Below are 19,182 nucleotides of genomic sequence, written 5' to 3'. Positions count from 1 at the left end.
CCAACAGGAAGTCGGCTATTATGGGTTGTTTGGAGAACGCATGCTATGGAATTTGATGTACTCCTCCTAGAGAATTCATCCAATCGCCACCAAACTCTGTGTGCATGAAGTCAAGACATTGAGGATGCTAAATTGCGGACGGATTTTTGATATCTCGAACGCTTTGGCCGTGGCGAGGACACAAATTTATGACGAGAAAAGAGAAACACGAAGTGTTATAACTTCTGCACACATTAACTGATCTTGATGAAACTTCAGCAGTGTGTTTGTGGTAAGAGGCCGATCAGATGGATGTAATTACTGTGAGTCAAAGTTATAGCGCCACCAACTGGCAGCAGGAAGTGTGTCACTTTCAAAATTCTTTTGACAAAAGTGGGGGTTTTAGTTTTACCAACAGTTACAAAAATCAGTACGTATATTGGTCTCATCGAGCCGGACAACTTTCTAATTTACAGTCATTAGCTCCGACCAACAGGAAGTCAGATATTTTGGTTTGAATGTGGATTTCTTTGCAAAATCAGCCTCTGAATTTTTACCCACTCCTCTTAACTTTTTCAACATGATGAAAATACATTAAAGATGCTAAATTGTGAACGGATAATACATATCTCAAACGGTTTTGCTATGGCGAGGGATTAAAGTAATGTCAAAAATGAAAACACTAAAAGCCTCATATCTTCTAAAAATGTAATTATACACCATTTATTTCTATATAAAATGGTACAAATATCAGAACTAAACTCATTTTATTCTTTTTTTTTTCAATTTAATAATTGTTAAAGTTTATAAACAGCCAGATTTTTTTTTTTTTTGTCCAAAAAATGAATAAATCATGTCATTCATAGTGCTATACTACCCTCTTGTGTTCAAAATCAGGTAGGCCTATTGTATCTATATAAAAATATACTAGGTATGTGACGGTGAGAATATTTTACCACCGATTAATCAACGGGTTAATCAACGTTAATCAATGTTGTGGAATATTTTGAGTGTATCATAAAATCAGAATAAGGTAAGACAAGTAATATTTTCTGTCTTTATATATATATATATATATATATATATATATATATATATATATATATATATATATATATATATATATATATATATATATATATATAGCTGCGAGAACTAAAGGCACCGGGGTGGCGGTGCCACCGGCTTGGGCCCGTAATCGCTGCTCGCAGCTATATTTAAACTTTGCAGTTTTTTATTCAGCAGTTTTCTCTGTTGTTTTTCAAATGGCAGACGGGAAGGGGCCGTGTCTGACTAATGTACAGTTTGTGTGATAATTTAATTTACTGGGCTGTTTAACGTCATTGTTTAGATAGGCTACTTTTAAAATAACTTGAATTACACTGACCCAAATTCCTCATCGTCAGGTTTGGCATCACTTTCTGAGGATTTTTTTTGACATTTTCCAACAGATGATGCTCAAATTCACCATCAATCTGTGAATGTTTTCACTCAGATGCAGGCTTGTAGTATTTAATATTGTGCCAGATTTTTAGAAAGTAAACCGGATAGCGCTGCTACCCTTTTATTGGAGGAACTTTTTTTCAACGAAATGTAAATGAAGTGAACATTTCTCAGTAAACAAAGTCTAACTATTAAATACACTACCTTTTTTTCAGCAAGGATGCATTAAATTGATCAAAAGTGACAGTAAACACATTTATAATGTTACAAAAGATTTCTGTTTCACATAAATGCTATGCTTTTGAATTTTCTATTCTTCAAAGAACCATGAAAAAAAAAATCACGGTTTCCACAATGTTTCACATTTCAACATTGATAATAATAAGAAATATTACTTGGAGTAATGTATGCTGCAAATCCATTTTTACCATCAAAATAGAAAACGGTTATTTTAAATTAAAATACTATTTTACAGTATTACTGTTTTTACTGTACTGTTAATCTAAAAATTGTTAAAAATGTGTAATTAAGATCAAGTAATAATTAAAACATTTAATGTGTGTTTTGTTTATTTATCATGTACCATTTGTTTGTCATTCTCAGTAAAAATAATTAAATAGAATGAGAATCGTTTTGGCCATGCAATTGTATGCTATAGTCATGATCCATTGCATATTGTGGTATTTTAATGTTTTTATCAATATATTGTGATTTTTTTAAATTAAATTGTATATAATTTTAATTGAAAAATGTGTGAACTATCCCTTTAACTGTAGTAAGAAAGACCTTGACTGGTAGGTTCCATATCTAATATTAAGCTATTTGTGTTGTTTACGACCTGTAATGCATCAACTTAATTTTTCTTCAAAGCATTGCCTCCATTTAGATGAAGGGCAAGGTTATTTTATGAAATTCTAAATGTCAAAGCCTTGAAATGCAAGATAATCAAACAACGAATGTAGTTTGTACTCAGATCAAGTAATTATACTCAAATCAAGATATTTTTACAACTTGACGTGAACAGATGCGTCTTCTTTACATTGGATGTCTAGTTAAACTGAAGTACAGATGTGATGTGGTACAGCAGCGCTAAACACGTGAGAGCAGAGTTTTTCTGAATAAGACTCCCATTCATTCACATTTCCAGAATGTGTTGTAGGACATTGCTCAGGGTGTGTTATATACAGCAGCATTCATACAAAATTTCACTCTCTCTGCATGTCCTCACCTAGCAGTACACCCTCGGAGCGTTTCGTCCCAACCAGTGTTTTTTTTTTTTCCTCCGCTCATGTGGAGTAATGTATTGTAAATGTGCTTAAAAATAACTGGGAAAATGGTTCCCTTGCCTCTAACTGTGTGCCGCCCCCTCCCAACTGTACTCTCCGTTAGCTGCTTGCCTTTCACTCTTCCCTTTCTATTTTTAACTGCCCCCAGGATCAGTCCTCATTCGCTCCTCCCTTGCGCTGTCTTATTGTTCGTCATCCACCCCTCCCTTTCCACACTCTCTTGTGTTACTCCAGCCGGTGTATGCGGGCTGCCCATGTAAATCTTTAATCAGGACTGGCATCTCTGACACCAAAGATGCCAGGCTAAAGGGTTGGGGATGTTTGTCCCGTGTCCTTGATGCCCAGTGAAGAGGGAACCATGCATGAATTCATTCTTTTCTGCTCTTTCTATAAATGTGAGGACGTTTCCCTCTTTGCTTGCCCTCAAGCTATTTTTACAGAGGTGAACCGCATATGTGGGGTGACAGGGCCTGTTGTCTAGGTGAAGCCAGGGGAACTATATTTTAAAAATAAAGGTTCTTTATTGGCATTTAGACTCTTGAAAATAAACTTTCCAAAAGGGTGTTTCACAGTGATGCCAATAGAAGAACCATTTTTGGTTCCCCCAAAGAACCTTCCAGTAAACCGTTCCTAAAAGAACCACTTTTTTCTTATGTTGAAGAACATTTTAATATTCTAAAGAACCATTTTCCAGTCTAAAGAACCTTTCGGGTTCTTTAGGTTCTTGAACCTGTTCAAGGTTCTTCGTGGAACCTTTGATGCCAATACTACCTTTACTACTATCTTTCTTTTATTTTTCACCAGTGTGAATGTTTCCATGAAGAACCTTTAACAATTAATTTCCCGAAAGGTTCTTTAGACTGGAAAAAAGTTATTTACACTCTTAAAAATAAAGGTTTTGTGGCGGGGTTTCACAGTGATGCCACAAAAGAACCATTTTGGGTTGCTTAAAGCTACACTCTGTAATTTTTTAAGTTGATTCTAAGCAAAAAACACTTTGTTCTTTCAAAAATATATATGCTCATTAATGTGTAATTACTTCTACCAACTAATCAAGTATTCTCGTAAGTGTAGAATCTGCCATTTAGAATACATATGAGCGAGCCGCTCGAATGGCGGCAGCCATGTTGCGCCTCCATCTTGAAAATACATTAGCCAAAGAGGGACATACCTGGAAATTCAAGCTTCGCCTTTCGCGTTTTTACACTCAGTGGCACCGTGACGAATGCGAGGGGGAGATTACTCGCGACTGCCGGCAGATTTGAAATAATACGGCCACCATAGGAGTTAAAACGCCCTCGGAATGGGAGGGGCTAGAAAGTAATATTCAGTTGGTAGTCATAAACAATTTCACTGCTAGACGGGAGAAAATATATATATTTTCTAATAAATATATATATATATATATATATATATATATATATATATATAAAAAACCTTATATATATATATATATATATATAGATTATTAAACTTTCATTATACCCAAAGTTTCTACTGAAACATTTGGGGAACCCATAATGATTTGTCTGTGGCATCATTGCAAAAACCTTTTGGATCATTTATTTTTAAGAGTGTAATAGAGAACGGTACAGGAACATGTCGCCTGTTTTGCTGTCGTTTCCATGGTCTCATCAGCTCATACAGCATACATCCATGTTTAATATGCATGAGAGTCCCTGGATACTTTTATTTTTAATTCCAAAATATACGGTTAGTTTTTATTTAATGAAATTTATGACATCATCTTTATTTTCTCACAAAAGTAATAGCTTGTGTTTTAAGCACTGTTTATCAATATGTATAGTTACACTTGCTGTCTTTAGTGTCTTTAGATATAAGTCGAGATGATGTGTGTTTAGTGTGATAATTTACATACTCTCTTCCTCTGACTTTTTCCCTATAGTTGTGACTGGGGCCACAGATGGAATCGGAAAAGCCTATGCGGAGGAGGTAAGATTCCTCATGTTTTATTTGCCCCCCTCACGGAAATCACAATGAGTCATCAAACTAGAGGTCTCAGTCAGAGTTCAGGGAGAACTCCGCTCTCAAAGGTTTGCCTCATACAGTCGACAACCCGGCAAGCATTTACTACCCTACTGCTTCTCATTTCTACTGTTTGAAGGTCTTTATGAAATTGCTATTTTTATTATATGCTATATTTAAGTGATTGTAACAATACATCAGATTCAGATAACGAGATCTGATTCTGTAATAATACACATAAGGTACCGATACACTCACAGCGAAGTTCTTTTTCTTTCATTTGGGTGTAAAACACAGTTTGCAATACCTTTGCATCGATATACTGTTAGCGAACATCCCAACGCTGCCCACACTGCTGAGAGCTGCGTTCAGATGAATATTTAAATATGTGCTGCATGTTTTCCTCTCAATAATAAAATAAACACACAACGAAAATGACAGCAGTGAGAAAACAGCAGTTAAGAAAGCATCTGATCATAGAGATGTGGATATGTTTATATAACACTTCATACAATAGATTGCTTAAAATCAAGCAGCTTTACAATATTAAACATGGAAAAAAACAGTGTCAGGGTCTCTTTAAAGTAGAATTACGACTTCAATTTCTACTATAAAGCAACTCGTCAGTGTGTTTGTTTTTACTTAATTCTGACCTTGACTTTTTTCTTTAATTTCACTGTAAGTATATTGGGACCTTAAGAGTCGGATCCTTTGTATAGTAATGCAGATAGAATATGTGTTGATTGTGAATGCTAGCGTAATTTATGATCTGATCATGTGTGATTTCAATTGTTATAATATTGTATAGTTATAATGTGAAATGTTTCTGATTCTGTGCAGCTTGCTCGACAAGGTTTTGCTATAGTTCTCATCAGCCGTACTCAAGAGAAGCTGGATGAAGTGTCCAAAGCTATTGGTAGGTGTCTGCTTCGACCTATGGGAAAACACTCTATAGACCTCATTTATGAAACACAAGCAGAATGATTTTTTTTTTTTTTTTTTTTTTGCGTAAACCATTCATAAATTTTCAGGAGTGTTTGTATTTGCAAATTGTTAGTTGGTCCGGAAAAAAAAATACACCTGCTTCCAAACACGAGTTAATGGTGTGTAAAACATCAGAACGTTTTGTGTTCTTTTAGGTAAACTGGTGACACTGCATTTTGATGACACAATTTACTATGATAACATATAATAATAATAATAATACCAAAATCATTTAGTTAAATGTGAAAATTAATTTCACTGATAAACAAAAATGATTGAAAACATCCACCTAGTCTATTTTAATTTTTTATTATAGATTGCTACTACTCTGAGTGCGTGTGTAGAATTTGTCAGCAAGATTAGCAATTTAATTAATAAAGTTTTATTTAGGCACATGGCCAATAAGTCTGCCAAACCTGATAAAGGAGTCCAGAAGATCCCACAGCATTCCTGTACACATAATTCATGGGTGGGGTTTATTCTAATTATGAATGAGCGTGCATATTATGTGCCCTATTTATGAATGATTGGAATTCATTGACATTTACAAAGGGCCAAAAATTAACACTCGCCAAGTGCCAAATGTGAGAAAAAATAGCCGTTGGCGAGTATTTGAAACGGTGTAACAGTTGGCCTGTAATATTTGTATGAATTCTAACGATTGTGAGAACATGAACGTGAACTAATGTGAACGACGCTACGTGCAGTTGACTGGGCATTTTCTTCTTAAGTCACCGGCCATTGGCAGGTGTGGCAAAACGTTAGTTTTAGGCCCTGTATGCACACGTTTAACTTCCAAATCTGAGGTTTATGAAGCATTTGTGAATTTGAAGGAGAGATTTTTTTAGAGTCCATTTTTACATGCAGATTTAGTGATATATGGAAGGAAATTTCATGAATGAAGCCCAATGTGTCTATTTTTTTCTCTCTTTTTTTTGTAGCTCATATAATATGCAATTTGCCCAATGGTTGATATGAATGCATAGGTGCACGTTCTGCAATTTAATTTTAGCAAATGAGCTGCATGATAATGGGTTGAAATTACACCAAAAATGTATTTACGCAATATTGATTCAAATCAAAATTCACCAAAAGATTTAAAACCAAAAATTGTGTAATTCTTATAATGGCCAAATATTGTTTTATTAATCGGTCTTCTTCCACCACTATGTTTAACTATTAATTAAGAATACTCGATTTTCTTGTTTTATGTACATTGTGTTGCTGTAAAAAGAGAAATTTAATTTGGTCCCACTTTTTATTAAGGGTCTTTAACTACTATGTACTGTACTAACATTTAAATGTATCATTTGATACAATGCACTTATTGTGTACATGCATGTTTTTACATTGTATTTATATAAAAAAAATACCTGTATGTAGTTACAGCTGTAATTACATCTATACTTACACTGTTGACCCTCACTTCACACTGTAACCCACCCTTAAGCCTAACCATACCAAACCTGTCCCTAACTTTACCCATATCCCACCTCAATAGCAGCAAAAGTGTTTTGCAATACAACATGAGCACAGTACGTACATTGTACATGAGATTTATCTTTCTGATCCAAGTACATAGTAGTGGAAGACACCTAATATAAAACGTGACCTTTATATTTAAATAAATTATTTTCATTATTTACACTTTTATATGTATAGTCTACTGTTGATTGTGTATATCACTGGCACCGCAAGAACAAAGCAAAGGCAGGGTCTCAACATTGCATGAATAGAGCGGCAGTGGCTGAATCGCAGATGCACCCCCATTCATTTCTTCTTGTCCTTTGGTTGGCTGACTCCTGATCTAAGGAGGATGGCATGATTTAGAGCATGCACGCACGTGTGTGCATCCATGTGCTGGCAAATGTGCGTTTGCGTTTGCTCGTGTGCAGAGGACCTGTGGGGTACCTATTGGTGTGTGTGTATGGAGTGCTGCTCCTGTTTGTGAGGCAGCGAGTGTCTCCCTCTGCTAAATGAATGTGGATGTTAATGAGCCGAGTTATTTTTAGCTCTGTGTTGAAAGGCAGGCACTCTGCCAATTGAGCTGCCTGGCTTCTGCAGCAGAGCGCGACTTCACAGATGGAGGTGGATCCTGGAGATGTCATGGCGGGGATGAGAGAGAAAGAGAGAGAGAGAGAGAGAGCATCGAATGGAGGAAATCAGCCCAGTGACCTCCACTGAACACTGGCAAATATAGTCAGGCGCACCTTTCATCAGACAAAAGTGACAATTGACGAAAGTGTTGGACATGATGATGACTCTTGCCTTACATGTGTGGTGTAGTCCTCCAAATGGACAGGACTTCTATATGGTGTATACTGGTGATAGAGCAATGTTTATATTAACATTTATTATATTCAAACATTTGTTTTATGCAGAATTTATTAGGTCTGCACGATTAATCACGATTTCTGCGATTTGATTAAATAAATGTATGAATTGAGGCACTGTGCTCGTTTACACACGAGCAGCTCAAAATTCCTTGTTTTCAGTGTTTCATAAGCTTTGGTCTCTATAGCGTTCATTTGGGAACTTGACAAGCACCAACTATCTTCCCAATCTTGAAATGAGAAGTGCTTAAAAACCAGCTGTTGCCAACTAAAGAGAAGGTTTTTGCACAGCAAACCTGAACCTTTAAAAAAAGCATTTTTCATTTTTGAAAAAAACACAATTTTTTACCAAATTTTTACAAATCGTTTTAATCAACCAAGTGGCCATCAACTAATTATAATGATGTCACAATGATGACAATAGTGGCCAAAATATCAGTGTACTTGTAGTTTATACTGATGATTGTGCTTTAAGAAGGGGTGTGACGATAGCCTGGCTCCGCCCTCCTACGTACTTTCGCTCAATTTTCATTTTCCTTCAGTACTCCGTCTGGGTTTGCGGTATATTCGTGGGTTTTCTCCGGGCAATTTTTTGGCGGTCCAATTAGCGAACAGAGGGAGTGGCTGAGAACGATGACGTTGATGTTGTGCGCTAGTTTGAGGTCACAACCAAACGTTAGCGATTGGTTATGGCAGATCCAGAGTGGCTCTGGGCAGATCCAATAGTTTTAAACTTCAGAGTACCCGCCTTCAAGGAAGTTAACGCTTGTCAATGGAGAGTGGCCAGACTCTGCCACAGACTCTGGTAGGACCAGGCTAGTGTGACGATTCCCTCATGTCACGATTCGATACATATCACGATACTGAACTCATGATACGATATTATTGCGATACTCCAAGACATATGGTAAAAGATGGTTAACAAAAAATTAACTTGATTAAAATGCTAAATTTGGCATTACATTGTGGGTGTAAATGAATAGGCTTGGACTTGGTGCTGGTAACCCAATGCATGGGACAATAGTGAGACCAGATTAAAAATATTCATGATTCTGAAGCTGAAAACAGAATTATTTTAGACAAATATACTTGCACTCTTTCACTGACTATATTTAAAATAACGTAGGCCACTTTTTACTAGTAACATGACATTTGGGATTATCAGGACCCACAAGTATTCCCCAATTGCATTATTATACATTATACACCGTAGTTTAATGCAGTACTGACACTAAAACTCTGTAAACTTGATTTTTTTTTTTCACACAGTAATGTTCATTTTGGGTAAACTATACACGATACATATTTTGTTGCATTTTTGTATTGCGATTATATTGTGACACGATTTATTGTTACACCCCTAGCCTTAAGTACTCTTTACAAAATGACAATAGTGAACTGAAAATGGTCAGTAGGCTTTTAAGATTCCTCTAGTGGGTTTTCCTCAAATGTACCCTATTGATTTTACTTTCAGAGCTGTTCATTGAATCTGTGGTCTGTTGCAATACAAATTTGTTACTAACACCAAATACATCATTACAGCTTATGACCTGAGTATCTATTACTTTAATAGGTACCAGTATCCACCAGTACAATAAATTCTCCTATTCTCCTTTTGAGTGTAGTTTGATTAAGATTTGGTGTATTTTTTCTTTTCTGGCTGCATTTTCCTGGTGTGACTTTCTGAGTGCTGCCATCTATGCACGTCACATTTCTTTCAATGAAACAGTGCAGTGTCTACTAGAGCACGCACGTGAATGGAGTTATTTTAGTGCTTTCTTTCCATTCTTTCTGTTTCTTTCTCCTCTCCACCATCCATACTCAGGCATATTTAGTAAATAAAGTACTTTTACAACAGAACATCTTAGTGCATTTCAAAGGATTGAATGATGCACTGGCTCATGTGAAGAGAAACTGCAGTTTTAGTTTGTTTAGTTTGTGTTATGTTTTGTTGCAATTATGTATACTTTCTTCGAATCAAACCAGTGCAAGGCAAATTAGCCTCATGTTGTTAACATTCTGTGACATTCCATAAATCACCTGCATTCCTAATGTTACTTTTCCTTTTCTTCCAGAGAGCAAATATACTGTAGAGACCAAAACCATTTCCGCTGACTTTGGATCTGTGGACATCTACACTAAGATTGAGTCTGGACTGGCTGGACTGGAAATAGGAGTTTTAGGTATATTACATCTCTGTTTTTTAGGTGTTAGTGGGATACTATTTGGTAAGGGTGTCTTTCTGGAACAATATGTTCTGGGCTCAAACAGCAAAACTTTATTTCTCTCTCTTTTTTTAATGATCAATTGTCTGTTTAGTGACACTTTAGTATTTGCTGCCAGCTATGGGAAAGTGGAGGGAACTACCTATCTTTCCACATCTCTTTCTTAACCAGTTTTTTTTTATATTGCTCAAGTGCATAGAAAGTGCTTTTATTATGTTTTTAAAAAAAATTTTTTTTTTTAATAATAATCTCCCCTGAAATTATTTTATGTCTCTTCCACCTACAGTTAACAATGTTGGAGTGTCTTATTCCTACCCAGAGTTCTTCCTCAACATTCCTAATGTCGACAGCGTGAGTTTATGTAGCCATTTGTAAAACGCATTGTGCAAAACCTCCATTTTATTAAAAAGAAGTGTAATTGTCTGTTGTTTTAAATTTTGTTTTGGTTGGTAACATATTGACAGTTGTAATTGCAGTTCATCAACAACATGATCAACATCAACATTACGTCGGTTTGTCAGGTAAGACGCAATTGCTCTTCACTAAAGTCCTAGAAACGGCCTTTGCATGCCCTCTGGTAACAAAGTGTATGTGTAAATGACAGAAACAGTCATAACGTAGTTTTTATAATTTATAAGGTTAATCATTTTTTTTTTTTTGGGTCATTTGTTTTGTTGTTGCTCTGCTTTTAAGACTCCTTGTCTACATTTTACTAACGGTAACTGTCCCACTTCCTCTGTATTGTGTCTGGATGGGCCAAGTTTCTCAACACAAACTGCTGTTGGTGTGCTAATAGGGGCTGTCATGTGTAAAAGTCTTCATAGTTTTGGTATATTTACAGAACTCCTTTTAGGGCTGGAGAGAACATTTTGCATCCTGAATGTGGCAGTGTTTTCATTCTATAAGAAACTATTTTATCTCAACGTATCCAGGAAAATTAGCTTCTTCATGATGTGACTGATTTGACTAATTTATACAATATAATTACAGCACTACATATAAACTAATAATATTTATAGCCCTACATATAAACGTTCGTTTGTGCATAATAAGTTGTGTGTAGCCAGCTGCCACTGCAGTTCTGTATTATAAAGCCTGAATTTTGAGTCTATGCTGCCTCCCTCAGGATCCAAGATGTATGACTCTGTATGATGAAAATACATATGCAATTTATAGGACAGAATTTTTCAAGGATTGTCATGTGCATTGTTTTCCATAAAAGATCATTGGAAGTTATCAGAGTTTATAATCATGTTCTTTAATTCACCGTGCAATAGACTTTTAAAACATTGTAGATCTGATTCACGTGTGTTGTCCCTGTACTATTGTAGATGACGCGATTGGTTCTGCCCAGGATGGTTGACAGGTACGTTCAGAAATCACTAAAATGCGTTTTTGTTGACATTTTAAAGTAGTGTTTGTTTGGTTATTCAAAGCAGATGGAATGATTTTCATGCGTGTAGCGATATGACTAGTATTTCCCACAGACGTGTGTCATGCAAATATTTATTTTTATACTGTTTGGTCATCTCATGCTTACGTGTTGGTTTTGGCCTTTTAGGTCTTGCACACTTCAGTCCAATAATCATGATACATTTTTTTTACTTTTACATTTTCTCATTGGCTATTATAAATGCATCTCGATAGAAACTGTAATTATTTCTTGTGGCAGAGGCTGACTGTGTCAAACCAAAATGAAACAAATAATGGAAGTTTGTTCCAACCAATGTACAAAGTTAAAGTCTTTAGAAGAATTTTCCTCAGTTTTGAGAATAAAAGCCATACCGAAAGTATCTGTATAGCTCCTCCCATCTAGAGCCCTAGAGTCTGGTGTGCACTAGTACATAATGCAACAGTATGTACACTGGCACGGGCACCGGTTGCCATAGCAACAGGGATGCAAGAATCCGTTAGAAGGGATAATTCTGTGCTGTCAAAATAGTCGAGTGAAAATGGAACAAATATAAGGGACGCTACAAGCACTGTTGTGTGCTGTTCTACAACAGTTTGAACATTAATGTGTGAAAAACCCCTGACTCTTTCTAGGTCTAAAGGAGTGATCTTGAATGTTGCCTCAGCGAGTGGCATGTACCCAGTTCCTCTCCTCACCCTCTATTCTTCTTCGAAGGCAAGCCATTTTTCTCTTTTTCTCTCTACCATGGATCAGGCCTTGGAAATCTTTCTGAGAAAAGTCTGTCTTGTTGCTAATGTTCTCAGAGGAAGTTTCCTGAAATCTCATTGTGTTTAGCAGCTCTATTTTGAGCATATTAGTTGTTGATTTTAGAATACTAGAGCAACTTGATGCTTTGGGTTATGTGAAGGTTAATGAGTTTGTTACATTCACGATGTTGAAGGACATGCATTAGATGATTATTCTCACTCCTCCAGGCCTTTGTGGACTTCTTCTCCCGTGGACTTGATGCTGAATACAAAAGCAAAGGGATTATTGTACAGGTGAGTGAAAATTTTATGACAGAGTAGTTTTAAACCACTTAACTGTCACATGAAAATGCACTATCCAAACTTAAATGGTTGTAATTCAAGAGTGCTTTTGAATGTAGACCTAAGGTTGATCTTGTTTTGAAGAAGACACTTGGCAGATTATTGTAGATGTGAAATAAATTCACAAAAAAAGTTATAGTAGTTTAAGAAAATGTAGAAATATTATGTTTACAAGACATGTTTTACTCCAAAACCGCAAGATAATCTAAGTAAAAAATCGGAGTAAGCTGTGTTCCAAATTTTAGCTTGATATCTCAAAACATGAGCTTTCAGTAAGATTTTATTTGGGCGCAGTACCAAACGTTTTCACTAGATGACAACTAAGCTGCATTACTGACCATATAAAGGCACCTCCATTTCCATATGGTTTGAGTGATCTGAACCATATATTTCCATAATTTTCATACAATTTATGAAATAGACATCCTATTCAGAAGTAGTATAAGCAGTTTGGCAGTGTTTGATTTGAATTCGACCTCGAATAAACATAAAAAGATCATGAATGTGCGTTATAGCTCGGATGTTATCTTTTGAACTCATGAAAACAATCTTTAGGTTTCTACCAATCTTTCACGATTTTTCATGTTCATCACTATTTCAAAATAAAGGTCGGAACACGCCTTATAAGTATGTAAATATTCTTGTTTCAAATTATTAAATTACTACTCTTGTGTAGTTTACTTAGAAAATCAGTTACCAAATATGAAAGTCAGAATTCTTTAAGCTTTGTAAGCTTTCAAATGATATATAGTTTGTCAATATTACTTTAGGTTTTTACTAAGACATTATTGTTTTAAATAATGTTTTAAGAGCTATTTTCAACGTTCAGACCTCATTACATTATATTGTTGTTGGCTGAAAAGAAGGACATTTAAAGGTACACTATGTAACTCTTTTATTTTTTTTTATTTTTTTTTTTTATTGTTTTTTTTTTTTAATAATGAGACTGCATCATCAATCCCTCCTCCAAAACTTGTTTTTGTCTTACCTTGATTCACTATGGTAAGCTTATTGTAAGTGTTTGTATTTTAGACCTAGCGGGATGGTTTTTGCGGGAAATTGTGTACATGCGTCACTCGTCGGCTAGTCGGCTCGGCCCCATTCACCAGTAACAGCGGATTATCAGTGAATCCCAGTTGTCTCAGACGAAAGTTTATAAAAATATCCTGTGTAAAATGATCACTACAGAGGCGGGTGTTGGTGGTGATCCTCAGCTCTCCATCAAAGTGGCTCTTCACAAAATTAATCCACCTCTTGTTGATATGATCGTTGTTTGGAAATTTAAATAAGGACACCGATCTGTTTTGTAAGTGATCGCATCCAGGTAATACGCATTTCCGTGACGAAGGCATAGCTAGTTAGCAAACTGTAGGCTGTGGTAAATAATACTGACAGTAACTCGCGATTGAGCGGCGAACTGATCGGGGAGGGGGCAGCCTCAGGGGCTCCAGTGCGTCATCAAGTAGGGGCGTGTCCAGGAGCTCAGGGGCTCCAGTGCGTCATCGATCCCCCGTTTTAGCCCCGCCCGAAAAATCCTGAACACAGCAACGGTGAAAAACTGTTTAACGGTCTAACTCCACAATTCAGTACTTCACAGTTCACAGTCTTTGTAATATGTTTTAGCAATACATTTCTAACATTTATAATGTGTTTAGAATTTTTTTTTAGAATTGCCTTTACAGGGACTTTAAACGGATAAATTACCAATCTAACAGAGTTCATTGTAAAGCATTATCAATTGTAAAGGATCATAATCATCCGCACAGTCACGCAGAGCCAAAACAATGTTCTTCTGCAAAATACATGGAGTTTTGCTATTTTAACGCTAGTGGGCCAAATGTTACATAGTGTACCTTTAAAAATGCAACTGATGATTTTAAGTGAAATTCCATTTGAGATGTACTGTATAGTGTTTGGGTTTTTCTTCTGTGATGTGATGTGTTCTGGTCACCCAGACTTAGACTAGTTCAACTACTTACAGTGATGAAGTGTCTTGTGTATCTTCTTGAAGAGCGTGCTGCCGTTTTTTGTGACAACCAAGCTGAGCAAAATCAAGAGGGCGTCTCTCGACATCCCCACTCCAGAACGCTACGTAAAAGCCCAGCTGAGTACCGTAGGATTGCAGACTCAGTCTAACGGTTACCTCCCTCATGCCGTCATGGTGAGACCCTCTTAAAATGCCTTCACCATCTTTAATTCAGAGGTCAGGTCTACAGTGAATTCAAGGGGTCAGTGAGATGTTTTTTTTTTTTTTTTTGTGGATGTTTTTGAAAGAAGTATGCTCTACCAGGCTGCACTTATTTGGTCAAAAATACAGTAAAACAGTAATATTGTGAAATTACAATTCAAAGTAACATATCTTTTTTAATGTATTTTAAAATATATTCCTGTGATGCAAAGCTGCATTTTCAGCACCATTTCTCCAGTCTTCAGTGGCTCATGATCCTTCAGAAATCATTCTAATATGCTGATTTCTGATTATTATCAATGTTGAAAACAGTTGAGCTGCTTAATATTTTTGTGTAAAATGTGTAATCAGGATTTTTAACAGTATTTGTTTGATAACAGAAATCTTTTGTGACATTGTAAATGTCTTTACTGTCACTTTTGATCAATTTAGTGCATCCTTGCTGAATAAAAATATAATTTCTTTAAAAATAAATCCTACTGACCCCAAACTTTTGAACAGTAGTGTAAATCCTACAAACTATGCTTAAAAGGACAACTTAGAATGATGGAAGCTCGTATATGGTATAAACTATAGTACTAAAGCCGAATGTTTTTGTCTTCTGGATTCTGACAGTCTAATAAGTCTGTTATTATGTCTTTGCTGCAGGGTTGGGTGACCACTGCTCTGCTTCCTGCAAAGCTGCTCAACAAATATGTTATGAGCATGGGGTTGTCCCAGCGCGCACGCTATCTGAAGAAACAGAAGCAAGGTTAGAGACACAAAAAAGGACAGACAGAGGGATGAAGGAATGGTGTGATGAAATGAGGGACCAGCAACAAAAAATCCTTAATCTCTCTTCCCTTTTGCTGTCAGGGGCCAAGAGCAGTCACACCAAACTGCTCCTGATAAGTCTGTTTGAGATGGTACGAATCAAGCAATGTATTTTCCAGACATTAGAGTGCTTTGTTGAGTTGTTGCTAACCAAAAATGATTTGCTTGAACAGCCTTTGCTGATTAGCTCGTTTGGACAACCGCAGAATAGTCTCCGTCTCTGTTCTTTGTGTCCTAACAGTCACTAACAGCATCGATCAGTACAGTTTGTTTGGTTTTCTTTAATGTTTAGAGAGAGTTAATTAGTAGTTCTCTGGTAATAGTCATCTGATGAACATAAATTATGAAATTTTTTCTTAACCTGAATGAAATGTCTATTTGCGCAGCACTTAGCAGCAACGCCATTACCATAATCAAAAGATATATGACTTAAATTAGGCAGGTTGCCTACAAACAATTTGAAAATTGCATCTGGAACGTGCATTTATTCGTGGTCCATATTTGCTTTTTTTCTTCTTCTTCATCTGACTCAGCAGTTGTTTACACAAACGAAATGCACTACATTTAGCTATTTGTGCCCATCACAGATGGCACTATGCATTCTATCGTCAGAGCATCTATTTTTGAAAGGAGTTTGTTGTGGAAAGTTTGTGTATCTTTCACTTTGTAATGCTTGTGCTGTCTGGGGTTTTGAGGAAGCAAATTTCAAATCTGGCAACAGTTTATTTGAAAGCTGAGGCTGTGGTTCCGTTATTATGTGGTCGATAAATGCAGTATTTTCTCCAAACAGCACTTAGAATTCCTAAATGATTGGCACTTTCAGGTTTCATTTTGAATTACTTTTACAAAAAAAGTCTAAAGCCTGCTGCAGCAGACTAAACGCAGTCCAAATGCCTGCTTGTGAATTAATCTTGCATTTCAAATAATTATAATAATAAAAGAAATCTTTCTAATACTGTTTCTCACTCATATTTTTGATGGATTTTTCATACACAAAAAGGGAACGTCAGTTGACCTTAATATTAAATATCAGATAAGTGTGTTTGTGGTAAGATGGAAGGTCTATAGCAGGGGAATTCAATTAAAGTTCCAAGAGGTCCGGTCTCAATATTTCCTTCCCAGCGGAGGTCCGGACAATACTCTTTTGGAACAGTTATACATTTCAATCGAGGCAGCCGTGGTACTTTGTAAAACCTAAACACTCAAAATAGTCATCAAAGATTAGAATCTTGGGCCCAGAGAAACATCCAAAAAAGTAAATATTTCTCCCAAATGGATATGAATATAAAAAGTTTAGATCAGATGTTTAAACAGGCTATTTTTGTTCTTAATATTATGTATCAGATAAGTGTGTTTATGGTAAATTGATAAAGATGGAAGGTCTACAGTAAGACTATTATTGTCATGATTTTGGCATGCATGGCTTAATTCCCTCATGCTTTCCCATGATTTCAGAATTTTTATAAATGTATTTGCAAATGTAAACAATTGAATCCATCCATACTTGCTAAAAGTATTAATTTTTAAAAATAAATTTCTTACTAACCACAATCTTTTGAATGGCAGTGTACTGACTTAGAAATAGTGGCGTATATTTATTTATTCAGTCTTGCTTTCAGCAGTTTTTAAAGTCTTTACAAATGAGATTTAAAATCCAAGATTTCCAATCGGATAAACAAAGTAGCAATGAGAAGTGTGTATTTCCATCCCCTCCGGGATCATCTACGTAATTAGGCTATCTTAGTTCCAATCAGTCAGGATGGCACTCCTGAGTCCTTTCCCCGTGCCCTTTCTCGCCTCTGTGTATTTCTCCCCTGCAGGCACGAGCCATCTGTGTCCAACACATGTCCATGCCCTTTGCATTCAAATGCTACTAAAATTGTAATCTTTGAGCCTTGGTACAAGTGAATTCCTCCCTGTGTTGTATAGCTTTGTAGCGGTGTTATAAGACAATCTGCCCGGTGTCACGTCCACCTCCTCTGATACATGTGCACGATCTCTCATGTTGTGTCTGAGTGCCAAATCCTCGAGCGCCATCCATCAGCCCCCTCCCGGTTGCACGCCGCATGCGTGTTTGTTCCAGGCAGCAGTGGGGGGTGATTCCGGAGGATAGGAATGGAAGTCGGAAGCGTGACAGTCCTGTGATGAAGGAGGAGCCGTGAGGAGTGAGTGGGAAGAGAAGGCCTATATAAACCCTCACAGCAGCTCTGGATCACGAACACTCGAGACGGATACAGAGCAAGAGCAGCAAACTGACTTGAAGAGCTTCTCTCCTGTTTCTTCATCTTCATCTACCAGCAGAAAGTGTGGATTTGGAGGACTGACTCACCTGGTGAAGAACTTTGTTTTGAAGAGGAATTTGAAAACGCCTTCCCCACTCATCCAAACCGGAAACCTCACAGGATGTCCGCACACGCAGTGATGATGAGCCACTTGAACGCTATGACTGTGTACCGGATGTCTTTGGCTATGGAGGAATTCCCCCAGCTCCTGGGGTTGTCCAGGACCCGCGACTGCGCAAGGGCCCGGCCCGTGCTGCGGATGAAGAGCAAGTTCAGCTGCGGCAGGATTGCAGAAGAGGTGGATGAGGAAGGACGGTTGGCAGTGGAGGAAGACAAAGCACGGCGCTCCTTCTTGCAGTCGCTTGAGAGTCTGCGCAGATGCACGCAAGGGCGCCAGTAACTCGAGGAGCCTGAAGGCCAGCTTGAACCTGTATGGACCGAGAGACTGAGATTCAGTGTAGAATGGGGACTATTTTAAGGGAACAGTCAGGGTAGATGCTTCACAATGAAGCCAGACTGACTGACCCAAGCTGTTTATACCTACCAAAGATGGGTAATTTGCTGGTTTATACGTTTCTGTTCGAATTTTTTTCCTGCACTAGAAAATATGCGGAGCATGCTACTTACTGTTAATACTGGAAATGTGTTGCATGTTTGTTCATCTCCCAAGAAAAGCTGTGGAGTTAAAGGGCCACACATTAGCACTGTTATGGTTTTACCAAAGGCGAAATCTATTTTAAGACTGTTTTCTCACGGATGCATTTGAAAATAACTGCTTTATATTTTGTCTCAGTTTGTCTTTGAAATGATCTGTGCAATAAAGTTTTGAAAATATATTGATTGTTTTAAGTGTCTTTCATTTTATAATCAAGATTCACGCAAATGAGTCCTTTTGCTTTCATGCTCAAACGTTTTTACAAAATTATTACAATGTATTAAAGGGTTAGTTTACTCAAAGTGAAATTCTGTCATCATTTCATCCATACTATGCAAGTCAGTGGTAAGAAAAACTGTTTGGTTACCATCATTCTTCAACAAATCATCTTTTGTGTTTAGCGGAACAAAGTAAGTCATTGGTTTGGATCAGCATGAGTAAACAATGACTATTTGGGTGAACCCTTTTAGTGTTTCATTCTCTATCATTGCATTGTGAAATAAGCT

General features: G+C 36.8%; 1 protein-coding gene across 1 annotated transcript in view; it reads left to right on the top strand.

Annotated features, from left to right (window-relative positions):
* hsd17b12b (hydroxysteroid (17-beta) dehydrogenase 12b) overlaps window positions 1–16,692 on the top strand; it is a 34,568-nt gene extending 17,876 nt beyond the window's left edge. The window contains exons 2-11 of the mRNA XM_079865113.1: window positions 4,615–4,661; window positions 5,535–5,610; window positions 10,087–10,194; window positions 10,523–10,587; window positions 10,713–10,757; window positions 11,568–11,602; window positions 12,283–12,364; window positions 12,625–12,690; window positions 14,750–14,899; window positions 15,575–16,692. Of these exons, the coding sequence (XP_079721239.1) occupies window positions 4,615–4,661; window positions 5,535–5,610; window positions 10,087–10,194; window positions 10,523–10,587; window positions 10,713–10,757; window positions 11,568–11,602; window positions 12,283–12,364; window positions 12,625–12,690; window positions 14,750–14,899; window positions 15,575–15,682 (782 nt within the window). The 3' untranslated portion in view covers window positions 15,683–16,692. The remainder of the gene's footprint in view (window positions 1–4,614; window positions 4,662–5,534; window positions 5,611–10,086; window positions 10,195–10,522; window positions 10,588–10,712; window positions 10,758–11,567; window positions 11,603–12,282; window positions 12,365–12,624; window positions 12,691–14,749; window positions 14,900–15,574) is intronic.
* The last annotated feature ends 2,490 nt before the right edge of the window (window positions 16,693–19,182 follow it).

Source organism: Squalius cephalus (genome assembly GCF_949319135.1).
Source record: "Squalius cephalus genome assembly, chromosome: 3".
Classification (NCBI taxonomy): Eukaryota; Metazoa; Chordata; class Actinopteri; order Cypriniformes; family Leuciscidae; genus Squalius; species Squalius cephalus.
The sequence above is the reverse complement of the archived record's forward strand: the minus strand, read 5'-3'. Positions and strand labels throughout refer to the sequence as shown.